The sequence below is a fragment of the Culex pipiens genome, chromosome 2, assembly GCF_016801865.2.
Source record: "Culex pipiens pallens isolate TS chromosome 2, TS_CPP_V2, whole genome shotgun sequence".
NCBI classification, from domain to species: Eukaryota; Metazoa; Arthropoda; class Insecta; order Diptera; family Culicidae; genus Culex; species Culex pipiens.
Genome location: NC_068938.1, coordinates 48,082,354 through 48,095,726, shown reverse-complemented (window position 1 = coordinate 48,095,726; position 13,373 = coordinate 48,082,354). Strand labels below are relative to the sequence as shown.

Below are 13,373 nucleotides of genomic sequence, written 5' to 3'. Positions count from 1 at the left end.
CAGTGTACAATATCAATTTAAGCCGCGACGACAGCTTGTGGATTGATACGGTGGGATAAAAGTTTGATGTTCTTAAAAAAATATTTGTGAATCTGTATCCACCTATTGTGTATACTCTTGAAGCTTCGGGGTGGAGTTACATGGTGCTTACCAATTCAAAAGAAAACTTCCAGCAAAAATCTTTTTTCCAAGCCACCGTTGACGGCATCACAAGTCGATAGACTATCGGGTCGAGTGCAGCACTGTTTGCATGTTATTTTCAAGTACAGGATCCAACGGATCATTCTATGGGTATGTGTGTGTGTGTGGGTTTATGTAATCGTGTGTGGGCACATTATCGCCCGCTCTAAGCCCGTTTGAGTGCAAGTTCAAGATCGAGCTGGAAATAGGTTTAGTACATCCATAGACCTTTTAGTAATCGGTGCACCCTCTTTTTTTGTCTGTGTTCCCATTTGCAGAAAAACGCGCCACCGAAGGAAGTGGACTAGTGTCTCATTACGAGCAGAAGCGAAAGATCAGTGATTCCGACAGCATGTCTGACAAACAGGCAGATACCGTTTACGGTAAGTACTCTCCCTTCGTGCGGTGCCCTCTCAACCGGATAATGATGGTCGGTGGGGTGCTCTCTGGACACATTTGAATTATTTTAAGTTCTTTGCATTTTTTATGTAATTATAACTTTTTATTATTTTTTTATCTTACATAATAATATAGAGATCCACAGTCCAGTCCACTATTGCCTTTCATACGTTTATAGGACCCATTCAAAAAAAAAATTCTAGAGATGGTACACAATTCAATATTTATTATTAAGGGAAAGAATAAGCAATAATTTAGTTCAAACCGTGAAGCTCTTGTTACTGATATACAATTTAATTCTGTCAGTTGAAACGGCTTCGAAGAGCCCAATTCTTGCAGTTAATGATAAAAAAATAAATTAGCATTAGAAATCCAAAAGGATGAACTGTGTTATAAGAATTTTATTTTAATTTTTCTATGCGCCACTTTCCCTGTAAGGATTTGGACAACACTTTAAGCAAATCCATAGCGTTTCTTTTCTCTGTATGGTTTTTCAATAGGCACTTGGAATTTGTCCGGATTATTAGTAATTCTATTATAAAATTTACCAAATTAAACTATCGCTACATCAAATTGGCCTAAAATATTTTTTTCGATCAAATTAAACTGCATTTGTGAACTACATTGAGCAATTTCTTAATATATCAACACAGTTTGGAATTTAACATGTTTCTATCATATTTTGTTATATTTTAACAACTTGATAGCAACCTAATTAGAAGAACATGATTACATGTAAATTTTCAGCTTATTAGCACTTGTAGTCCAAAAATTTAAACAAAAAAATTGCTTAGAAATTTCCTTAATTATGGAAAATTGCCATATGAAAATTTATGTTTATTGTGAAAGTTTTTCGGGGACATTCTCCCTACAAACTATTTGTTATGCATTCAAATTTTATTTTATCAATTACAAAAAACTTGTTTTTGCCTTTCACACTTAAAAACGGATATCTGTGCAACGATAAAGTGTGGTAAATTTGGTCATTGTTAGGTTTCTGATTTTTTAATTCTAATTTTTGAACTCAAAAACCTAAAATTTTAAAATCTCAAAATCTCAAAATCTTAAAATCTTAAAATCTCAAAATCTTAAAATCTTAAAATCCTAAAATCTTAAAATCTTAAAACCTTAAAACCTTAAAACCTTAAAACCTTAAAATCTTAAAATCCTAAAATCTTAAAATCATAAAATCCTAAAATCCTAAAATCTTAAAATCTTAAAATCTTAAAATCTTAAAATCTTAAAATCTTAAAATCTTAAAATCTTAAAATCTTAAAATCTTAAAATCTTAAAATCTTAAAATCTTAAAATCTTAAAATCTTAAAATCTTAAAATCTTAAAATCTTAAAATCTTAAAATCTTAAAATCTTAAAATCTTAAAATCTTAAAATCTTAAAATCTTAAAATCTTAAAATCTTAAAATCTTAAAATCTTAAAATCTTCAAATCTTCAAATCTTCAAATCTTCAAATCTTCAAATCTTCAAATCTTCAAATCTTCAAATCTTCAAATCTTCAAATCTTCAAATCTTCAAATCTTCAAATCTTCAAATCTTCAAATCTTCAAATCTTCAAATCTTCAAATCTTCAAATCTTCAAATCTTCAAATCTTCAAATTTTCAAATTTTCAAATCTTCAAATCTTCAAATCTTCAAATCTTCAAATCTTTAAATCATTAAATCTTTAAATCTTTAAATCTTCAAATCTTCAAATCTTCAAATCTTTAAATCATTAAATCTTTAAATCTTCAAATCTTTAATCTTTAAATCTTAAAATCATAATCTTTAAATCTTTAAATATTTAAGAAATGTTCTAAAAATTGCGTCTTATACCATTTCAGAACGGCTTTTGCGTCCAGAGTGCGCCACACCGCCATGATAGAAATTTCTTTCGACGAGCGCTTCTCACTTTTTTTTTACCTTTTATTTTCAGACATCCTTATTCCGTCGCTTGTAATCGCCGCCCTATTTATCGTGAACGGCATCGTGTTCGCGGTCATTATGCGCTACAGGAACAAGAGAAAACAACGCCTTGAACTAGACAGTAAGGAACTAGCAGAACTGTAAGCTCCCTCCCTCACTCCGCAAGCGCCACATCCCTCCAACCCTCCCGAATCATCATCGCCATGTCCAGCCAGCCAACAAAAGTCAAGATATGAGTAGATGTGAAAAAAAATTGAAAGCATGAAAGCAAATACTCAACAATGATAATGCATGTACAAGAACAATGAAGACACTCTGGAGCAAGGGAGAGTCATTACCATGAGAAAGGGAAACCATCACCACCGCGTCACCAAAATGCCATACAAGTAGAAGGAGGAGAAGATGAAGAAGAAGCAGCAGCAGCTCCGGAAGCGTTCGCCCTTTCATCAAGTTACACACACACATTTCGCCCGTTTCAAATGTTTGGCGCGCACACAGACGCCACACGGCTGCTCCGAGGTTGTACAAAACACAGAACAAATCTATTGTCTTTCTCGGTTCGCAATTGTCACGTTTGTTGTGTGCACCGTCAAGGACAAGGACATCGGCTTCCGGCGGCGGGAAGTAGCCGCACGTGAGGAACGTGCCCCGAACCTCAATTCCTCAACCCGTAAATTACCATATCATCCCACGCCACAGAAGGACAACACACATCATCATAATCATCATCGGCATAATCATCGCTAAGTGAGGTAAGTTTAATCACAGTTCAATTATGCGACCGGAAGGATTTGAGAACAAGTCCACAAAGCAAGCCAGATATTTTGTCGCTCCGCAGAGAGGAAATTTGAAAGTCGTCGTAGTTTATTAGCTTAGAATTTGAGCAAAACCTAGTACCCTTTACACAGAACAAAATACACACACACACAAAACCCGTACACGGTATCTATTTTGCACGCTGAAAAATTATTATATACAAACAAAAAGTGAACAAGAAAAAATCTTATAATATTAAAAGCAAAAGATATAATGCAAAACGAACAAACAAATATTTATATTGAGACGTCGTCGCTAACGAATTTTGATAACAACTCTTATTTCCAAACCCCTGCGCATTTAAAACGCTCTTTTCAAGTCACCGAGTAAATGTCTTGCTTACTTTACACCCTTCCGTTCTTGCGAGCGAACCCCGGAGGGAACCAAAATCATATTAATCCTAGCCAAGAAAAAAAATTTAAAAAACGCTAAAAAACTTGTATTTTCTAAATTTATACAAAAAAAAATAAACTCAAATCAAACCGCACGCGCGCTATCATTTACACCACCGCTTTTTGGAAAGGACGTAAAAAACGGAATCGATGTTAGTACTGAAAAAATGCTATATTTTCAAACAAAAAGCCAAAGATTAGATGTTATTGCGCCGAATGGAGCACACGCGCTTTCTAAATATCAACGTGGGAATTGAAACCGAGAGAGAGACTTAACCTGCTCTGGTGGCAGAGTTTTAGGGTGCAGAAAAGTAACACAAGCAAAAAAAGGTAATAGGGTAGGGCCAAGCGATTTGTGATTAAACACCGTTTAGCAGGATTGACCAGCGAGAGAGCGAAGGGAGCGAAGACGTGCGCGCGAGCTAGCATGCTAACTTTTCGAAGGAAGAAATGGAAATTAAAAGCCGCAAAAACCTAATATTGTTGTAGATTTCACGGGCGGGGGTCGACCTTCGGAAGAAGGGAGATGCGCGTCCTTTTTTAGTTTTTTTTTTCTCGAAGCATTTTTTTGAAGTTGTTTTGTTTTGAATCCTCTTACAATTACTGTGCGAAAGCCTATTAATCCGTGGTTATTTTCTTAATTTTCTAAGGAAATATTTATTTGTCTGAGCAAATATTGTACTTCCATGCCGAAATAAAAAGAAAAGAAAAATAACCTTGCGCGTTCACTTCACTTATCCGAACAGTCCTTTGCAAATAAAGAAAACTCTACCTCAAATCTACAAGTTTTATTTGTATTTATTGTATTTATTTTATCTTATAAAAGCAGTTCTCTACGATATCGGTCTTTTTTTTTGAATTTAAATTTTTGTACTTTTTAATCTAGCTGAAACTTTTTTGGTGCCTTCGGTATGCCCAAAGAAACCATTTTGCATCATTAGTTTGTCCATATAATTTTCTATACAAATTTGGCAGCTTTCCATACAAAGACGATGTATGAATATTCAAAAATCTGTATCTTTTGAAGGAATTATTTGATCGATTTGGTGTCTTCGGTAAAGTTGTAGGTATGGATAAGGACTACACTGAAAAAAAATGTTACACGGTAAAAAATTGTTGGTGATTTTTAATTTCACTTTTTGTCACTAAAACATGATTTGCAAAAAAATACTATTTTTATTTTTTTTCTGATATGTTTTAGAGGAAATCAAATGCCAACTTATCAGAAATTTCCAGAATGGGCAAAAAATCTTCGACCGAGTTATGATTTTTTGAATCAATACTGATTTTTTCCTAAAAATCGAAGTACTTGTCGCAAAAAATGTTCAACTTCATTTTGCGATGTAAAAACGAATTTGCAATAAAAAGTACTTTGGTGAAATTTTGATAAAGTGCACCGTTTGCAAGTTATAGCCATTTTTGGGTAACTTTTTTCAAAATAGTCTCAGTTATTCATTTTTTTAAATTAGTGCCCATGTTTGCCCACCTTTGAAAAAAAAAATCAATAGCTGAAAAAATTCTCTATATTTTACTGTTTGAACTTTGCTGATACGACCCTTAGATGCTGAGATATTGCCATGCAAAGGTTTAAAAACAGTACAATTGACGTTTTCTATGTCTTAACCAAACAGTCACTAATGTCGATATCTCACCAACTAATGGTCGGATTTTCAATGTTAAAATATGAAAAATTCGTGAAATTTTCCGATCTTTCCAAAAACAATATTTTCAAAAAAATATTTCAAGACTAACTAAACAACTAAGGGTCATATCAAAAAGTTCAAAAAAGCAAAATATAGAGAATTTTCTCAGCTTATTAAAAATATTTTTTTTTTTCAAAATGGGCAAACATGGGCACTAATTTTTAAAACATGAATATCTGAGACTTTTTTTTAAGTTACCTAAAATGGCTATAACTTGAAAACGTTGCTTTTTATCAAAATTTCACTAAAATAAATTTCGGGAGTTTTTTTTTTAAAGGTCCAATAAACCAAATCTCCAGTTTTTGCTTTTTGGGTGTTTTTGAAACCGCCTTGAGTCAGGGGTATTAACACCCAAAAAGCAAAAACTGAAAATTTGGTTTATTGGACCTTTTAAAAAAAACTCCAGATTTTGATTTCAAATTCGATTTTACAAAAATATATATATTTATAAAAAGTCCTGAAAAAATAATATCCAATAATATCGGAAGACTTACGGTTACGGCCAGAGCGTCCAATTTCCCGGGGTTATTAAATTCCCGGAAAACGGGAAATTTTCAACAAATTTCCCGGGAATTCCCGGGAAATTTTAAATTTAACGAAAATTATTCTAATCCTGTTTCTGATTAATCTTTTGCAACGAAATTGTATAGCAACTTTAATGGTCGAAATGAGTGTGAGGATCAATTAATGGCTTGACTGCTTATAAAAAATCAAACTTTGAGAAAATATATAAACTTTCTAATTGTTATGCCGTCTTTCAAATCGTCCCAAATGAAAGAAAATATTATTAGTATTTTTGTTGAGAACGATTTTTTTAAAACAAAGTGTTTGGACAGTGAAAATCTATGCTTCACAACCATAAAATTGCTTTTAAATTAATCTCAGTGACCATAATGTTAAAATTTAAAAAAAATCAAAAAAATCAACCAGTGAATAAATAAATAATCATTGAATTTACCTGAGCAGAAACTTTCAACAAAGCCCAAAAAAGACCCGGGGTCGTTAAAGTGGATTGCTTTGCTTTTTTTGAGTTTACCTTAAAAATCTGATTTCTAGCGCTTTTTAACTTGAAACACTATTTCATGAAATCACAACTCAAAGTTTTCAAATATTTGGAGCGAGTTTTTGAAATATAGTTGCATTCTTTGGGTAAATTTCATATGATACGAAGTTGTTTTTTAATGGTTTTTCATGGTTTTATGATATGATTTTAGTTATATGGTATTCAGCCTAATAAATTAATTAGATAAAAATATTTTTGAGTATTTAAAGTTGGTTGAAATTTAACGACATTTTTTCATATATAACCCTCTTACGCCCTTTGTAGCTCACGTGCTGCATAAATTTATAACTTCAATCTGTAATTTCTCGAATACTTAGAAACAAATTCTACTCACACAAACCTTTTTAAAAAATTCAAGGTAAAAAAAGTCTCAATGTTCATCTTAGCCGGAATATGTAAATATCTTATTTTCAAATGATATTTAAAAAAAACCATTAAAAATGGTTGTCAAAAATAAAATAGTTTATATTCATTCCATAACAGCGTAAGTTTTGTTGTCCAACATATAAGCAAACAATATTCCTAGTGGTGAATGCTTCAGAAATAAATATTATCTGAATTAAACCTTGACATGAAATTTACAGACAAGCTGATTAGTTCAATATGAACAGCAGATGGAAATCCATTTTTTAATAGAATTTCAAAACATTGGTGCCAAAAAGGTAGGAAAATGTATACTTCTGCTTGTATTTCGGGAATTCCCGGGAAATTTACAAATTTCCCGGGAAACGGGAAATATTTTTTTCCGGGAAATCCCGGAAAATTTTTCCTGGGACGGAAAATTTTACGCTCTAGTTTTGGCTATGGAGACGCAGCCACTGAGAAAAAAAAACAATCAGGAAAAATGTGTTTAGAAAATAGCGCAATACTCCGCTATCTCAGGAAGTATTGAGCCCACGTTGAATGTTAAATATGAAACACACTATCGAATAAAAATACTTTAAATATCTTATTTTGAGAACCGATTACAAAACTGGAAAATCAATTTTAACATTTCAATATGTTTCCATTTTTTGAATTTTTTGTCACTGCAAAATGCGTGTCATCAAAAAAAAGTGTGATATCCAATTTAAAAACGACACATTTTAATGATTTATTTTTTTATAAGGCTGGTACAAATTTTATTTAAAGTTTTATAGAATAATTGAAATTATTATTCTGATTCTATGGTTGATTTGATGTTTAAGCTTTCTTTCTTCATTTAATTTAGTTTATTTAAATTTTGTTGAATTAGAACAAACATTTTTAAATTTATTTCGATTACTAGATTGAGCCTATGGAATTCCTTAAACTCAACTTCAACTCTACAAAAGCAACATATTTTGCAAAAGAGATCCTCAATATACCCACTACTGCAGTAGTAGTTGATAAGAACATAAGTTACAAAAATACCCCAATCCCAATCGGGGAGGGAAATGCCCCTGCGTTCGAGTGTCGCCTCCTCAAGGGCTCTCCTGCCACCTGTTTCAAGTTCATTCAGCGTAAGCCTCGTCCCCCAATCCAATTCACACAATTATTGTCATGTCCCGCGGAGACAGCTCGGATTTCGGCGACGTTATCTCTGTATACGCAATTAACTGTAAAGATAATGGGAAACAATATATGAACGGTCCCGTTGATCAACCCAAAGCCTTCGATACCTTTCGACAACCTGTCCGAGCCTCAGTCGAAAGTCATCGCTGGAAGTGAGCAGGTAATTGATTTGAAATTTCGTCCGAATTGGGTCACGTGAGATTTTTTTATTTTTTTTAAACCAGCTATGAAGTTGACTTTACTGACCCTCGGGGTCATCCTGGGTACCGTTGCGGCCGCCCCAACCGAACCTAAGGCGGATGCGTTGAAGGGCTTTTCGCTCGAGGAGGTGGTTCCGAACCAGTTTGGACAGCGTGGCTTCAGCGGAACCTGGTTGACGGGCAACGAGCTGCTGTACCGCAACGCGGATGGTAATTACGCGCGGCTGAACGTGGCTGATAGGACCGAAAGTGTGCTGTTGGATCCGAAGGACCTGGAGGCCAAGTGGCCGGGGGCGTCCGTGCAGTTTGTAAAGCCGAACTTTGACAAGGTGTTGATCCGGTACGCTGTTCGGACGGTGTTCCGCCACTCGACGCTGTCCAAGTATGCGGTTTTGGATCTTGTCACGAGGTAGGGCTTTGGTTGGTGATGATTCGAGCGTATGATTGTGATCTTCTGGGTTGTTTTCAGAAATTCGTACGATGTAGCTGGTGGAGAGGAGGTATCGATTTGTATTCTATCGCCTACCGGTGGATCACTAGCTTATGTGAAGGCCAACAACGTGTTCTACCGTCCAAATCTTGTGGTAGATGAAGAAGTTCACTTGACTGAAGATGGAGTACCGGGGGTGATCTACAACGGAGTTCCCGATTGGGTTTATGAAGGTATTTGCTTTTTTGAGATAATCTAGCTGTTATCTTACAAGATATCTCTTGTAGAGGAAGTCTTCGGCACGGACGCCACTTTGTGGTTCTCGAACGATGGATCACACCTTGCTATGGCAAGTTTCGATGATACCGAAGTGAAGGAGTTCTCGTATCACATCTACGGGGAGCCGGAGGATCCCGCTTACCAGTATCCAGAAGAGTTCAAAATTCGCTACCCCAAGGTCAACACGACGAATCCGACGGTTCATTTGCGAGTTCGTGCTCTGAACAACCTTGCGGAAACGTGGATCGAGCTCCCTGCTCCGGTTGACGTGATCGGTGAAGATCATATTCTGGGCACGGTCAACTGGATTGGAAATGACGTGGGAGCAATCTGGCTGAATCGTAGACAAAACGTGGCCACCTTCCAGAAGTGCAACGTGCAGTCCCAAGTTTGCACGGAGCTCGCCGGACTGAGTGAACCTAAGGGCTGGTACGATGTGTACACCCCGCGTTGCACCGCTTCCGGTGATCGCTGCTTCTTCCTGGGTGATCAGCACGGTTGGAGACGGATCTGGGAAATTCGGGGGGATCAAATCACGTTCAAATCCCCCGAGGAATTCACCGTTGCGGGCATCAACGGATACGACGAAGCTAACAACGATCTGTACTACACGGCCATTCCAGCCCACAAGCCGAACCATCGCCACGTGTATCGCGATGGCGGTTGTCTAACCTGTAACCTTCTCAAGGACAAACTTAGCAACGAAACGCCCTGTAACTATGCCAGCGTATCGTTTAGTCCCGATTTTGCGTACTTTGCCGCGACCTGCTCCGGACCGACGCCATCGTACTCGCAGATTTTCCGCACGGCCGATCTTCAGCTGGTCATGGACTGGGAGCTGAACGAACAGCTGCGCGAACGGTTGTCCGGCTACAAGAAGACTCAAGTGCGCTTCCTACGAGTACCGGTCGCCAACGGTATGGAGGCTTCCGTGCGGCTGTATCTTCCGCCGGAGATTGACTTTGAAGTTCCGGAGAACAACCAGCGTAAATATCCAATGATCGTACAGGTCTATGGTGGACCCAACTCGGCTCGCGTCATTGACACATTCACGGTCGGTTTCGGGGACTATCTGACCACTACCAAGCAGATTATCTACTGTCAGATCGATGGTCGCGGAACCGGTAACCAGGGCTACGAGTTCCTGTTTACGGTGAACAACCAGTTGGGATCGGTGGAGATCCAGGATCTGATCGCGGTGACCAAGTCTCTCCAAGACCAGTACGCGTTCATTGATAGCGAGCGGACCGGCGTTTGGGGATGGAGTTACGGTGGGTACGTGACTTCGATGACCCTGGAGAAGGACAGCGCGCGGGTGTTCCGGTGCGGGATCGCGGTAGCTCCGGTCACCTCGTGGATGTTCTACGACTCGATCTATACGGAACGGTTCATGGGTTTGCCGAGGGAGGATGACAATGCGAGGGGGTACGAGGCCGGTGACGTGTCTCGGTTCGTGGACGGAATGGAGGGGCATCTGTTTCTGCTAATTCACGGCAACGGGGATGACAACGTGCACTACCAGAACTCGATGGTGTACGTGCGGGCGCTCGTTGAGAAGGATGTGCAGTTTGAACAGATGGTGAGCGGATTTGTTTGAGTTGTTTTTTGCACAAATTGCATGATATTTGTCTTTTATTTTTTAGAGCTATCCAGACGAAGCCCATGGCCTTGTGGGTGTTCAACGGCACCTGTACCACACCATGGACAACTTCTGGAACGAGTGCTTTGCATGATGTGGTCTGCTTAAATAAAACTTGCTTAGTAACAAGTGCTAGTCAATTATGAAATCACCATTTAGTTTGCAAAAAGGACGCCATTTTGAAATTTTCTTCAGTCGACTCTCTGGCTGTCGATCTTCTCGATCTGTCAATAAAATTTTCAGTCGACATCGAGAGAGTCCACTGGAATACCTTTTTAGGTTACCTAAACCCGCTGAATGTATCCCAAAGAAAACCACAATAATTAATCGACACTTTATTGCTCCGCTAAGTATGTATAACATTTCTCACTTGCTTCCCGTGGTCAAACACGTGGTGATCGAGTTGGTCAGCGCCTGGGCCTGCACGATCGTTTCGTTAAGTCCTCCGTTGACGCAGTTCTCGATGCGATGAATCTGCGACACGGTCTCGAACTCCATAATCAGGTTGACCGCCAGCACTTGGGCCGTTTGGTCCGCGATTGTTTGGTTCTTTGTGTTGACAAACTGTAACGGGGAAGAGATTAGAATTCATTTCATTGGGGAGTTTTTCAAGAATTTTTCCTTACATTTCCGAAGCATGCGTTCATGGCGGCCTTGGTGCTCTTTGGCGAAGAGGCCGAACCGTAGCTGGTGCACTGGGCGACACGTGCCGCGTACGCAGTGAACTGGGCCTCCAGCATGGACATGTAGTCGCCGAGGATCGTGATGAGCTGGTACGCGGGTGCCGTCTCGCGGGTCATGCAAGCCTGGATGATGGTCGTCGTTTTGGCGTCCATTTCGAACAGTGCTGGCCCGTACAGGGTGTTGCAAGTGGCCGCGTTGGCCGAGTTGGCGACGACCGAGGTGGAAAAGTTGAGGACAGCGTTCTCGATGGTTTGCGATATCTGGGCGGTTGCGTTCTGGGTGACGTTTTCGGCACCGGTGAAGAGGGAGTTCAGAATGTCGGTAACGTTCTGCTGGGCATCTTTCGACTTGCTGGCGACGTCGTCCACGAACGAAATGATCGACATGGCAGCCTGCGTGGCGTTTTCACTAATGATGGGATCAATCAAGAGGTCACCGATTGCGGACAAAGTTCCGGTTAGGGCCGTGTTGATGGTGGTCAATCCCGTACTGATACGGGTGTTAATTTGTTTGGTGACTGTTTTGAGCGTATCGCTGAACGACGACTGCGTTGTATTGATTGCAGTTTTGGTGGCCGCTATATCAGTGTAGAATTGCTTGAGAGCCTCCCCGGACCGTTGGAAGCCTGCCCGTACTCCGGTCAGCATGGATCCGAACGCATTGCTGGTCGTCGCCAGTTGCTGCAAGGCCAAGCTTAACTCAACCGCCGCTGAGGTCGGAATCTGAGACGAAATGTAAGAGGCTGACAGACTACCGGACGCCTTGATGTTGAAAACCCCGGTTGAAATTTTGTCCAAATTTTTTTGAATAGTCTGCAACGTGCTGCCCATAACGGTAATGATAGCATTCAGCGTGTTGGCCGTCGTATTGCCAGCGGTGGCGTTAATCCGGCTGATCAGCGACGAGCTTTGATTCAAGAAATCAAACGCCGCATCCAACGAGCTGTTCAAGTTCGAAAAGATGCAGGACGGCGGAGTATACCAATCGGCAGCATAGGTAGCGATCTGCGCCAGCAACCCGTTGACCGTACCGGTCACATTCTTGGTGAACTGCAGCAGCGCCGTTCCGGCATCCGTTAGGTTGGTCGTCCCGTTGTAGGCCGATGGGGTGAAACTCCCGAGAGCCACGTCAATGTTGTATTTGCCCGTTGCACCACCCCCCGCCGACGAAGCTATGTTTGGGCTCGAATAGGACACAAATCTGATCCACGTGGGAATGCCAAAATCGGGACTCGGATCGGCCACCGTTAGCTGCAGTGGGAAAAAAACCGTTAAATCTTACTTTTTTTTTCAAACAGACCAACTTACGCATAAGCCCAACACCAATGTCCAATATATTGCTAATTTTCTCATTTCTCGTGTGAGCCGTACACCGTAATAACCGTGGCAGAGCGGTAGACAATACGTTTTATATCTTGTTATACTAAATCGGGCACATTTTGCACACTAATTGTTTGAGATTCGGTGGTTCAATATTTAACCAGAAGACGCGTCAACCGAAAATGACCTTCGCGGGATACAGTTGCAAAACTTTCGAATGAAAAAACGTTGGTTTTCGGAGAAGTATTGCATTGTTCTAAGAAAATCAAAAAATATAATTCAAAAAATTAAATTTTGCCTGATTTTAGCGTGACGTACTTTATGGATGAGCCATATCAGCCATTTTTGTCAGTGACCTTTTTTCAAGCTCTGGATATGACTTAAAGTATTAGAAAACAAAAGAACCAACAAATACAGTTACAGCCCAAACTCGATTATCCGAAGGTTTGTATGGGACTTCGGATAATCGAATCACGAACAATTTTTTTCCTTTTTCTTGTTTTAAACATCAAATTCGTGTTCTGCAACCCCATTTTAGTCAAATTTGAATAGTTGATTGCCTATTAAATAATAAAATGCATTTTTTCAATATTTCAACACCGCCATATTGGCCGCCATCTTGGATTTAAAAGTTTTAAATCACATTAACGTAGTTTAGGGGTCATACTTAAGCTCAACAATAAAAAATTAGGCAGCGAAAACAATATTTTTTTTCGTGATTCGATTATCCGAAGTGAATTTTTTCCGAGGCCTTCGGATAATCGTGTCTGGACTGTTTATTCATATTATTTAATAAATTTACAAAACGCTTAAAAT

General features: G+C 39.1%; 2 protein-coding genes across 2 annotated transcripts in view; one reads left to right on the top strand and one right to left on the bottom strand.

The window, feature by feature from the left end:
- LOC120428324 (uncharacterized) overlaps positions 1-10,702 on the top strand; it is a 229,376-nt gene extending 218,674 nt beyond the window's left edge. The window contains exons 11-16 of the mRNA XM_052706902.1: positions 459-563; positions 2,510-2,641; positions 8,231-8,615; positions 8,676-8,869; positions 8,924-10,494; positions 10,559-10,702. Of these exons, the coding sequence (XP_052562862.1) occupies positions 459-563; positions 2,510-2,641; positions 8,231-8,615; positions 8,676-8,869; positions 8,924-10,494; positions 10,559-10,648 (2,477 nt within the window). The 3' untranslated portion in view covers positions 10,649-10,702. The remainder of the gene's footprint in view (positions 1-458; positions 564-2,509; positions 2,642-8,230; positions 8,616-8,675; positions 8,870-8,923; positions 10,495-10,558) is intronic.
- A 174-nt stretch (positions 10,703-10,876) lies between these two features.
- LOC120428327 (uncharacterized) lies at positions 10,877-12,724 on the bottom strand. Its single transcript, XM_039593324.2, has 3 exons — positions 12,546-12,724; positions 11,181-12,488; positions 10,877-11,118 (listed from the first exon to the last, which is right to left on the bottom strand). The coding sequence occupies exons 1-3, from the start codon at positions 12,588-12,590 to the stop codon at positions 10,921-10,923; spliced, it is 1,551 nt and encodes a 516-aa protein (XP_039449258.1). The 5' UTR covers positions 12,591-12,724; the 3' UTR covers positions 10,877-10,920.
- Between the last annotated feature and the right edge of the window lie 649 nt (positions 12,725-13,373).

Excerpts from the sequence above, each read along its gene's own strand:
- LOC120428327 (XM_039593324.2), bottom strand. The coding sequence starts at position 12,590 with ATGAGAAAATTAGCAATATATTGGACATTGGTGTTGGGCTTATGC. Across the intron at positions 12,489-12,545 it reads CATTGGTGTTGGGCTTATGC|CTAACGGTGGCCGATCCGAG; the intron begins GTAAGTTGGTCT and ends TTCCCACTGCAG. Across the intron at positions 11,119-11,180 it reads TGAACGCATGCTTCGGAAAT|TTTGTCAACACAAAGAACCA; the intron begins GTAAGGAAAAAT and ends TCCCCGTTACAG.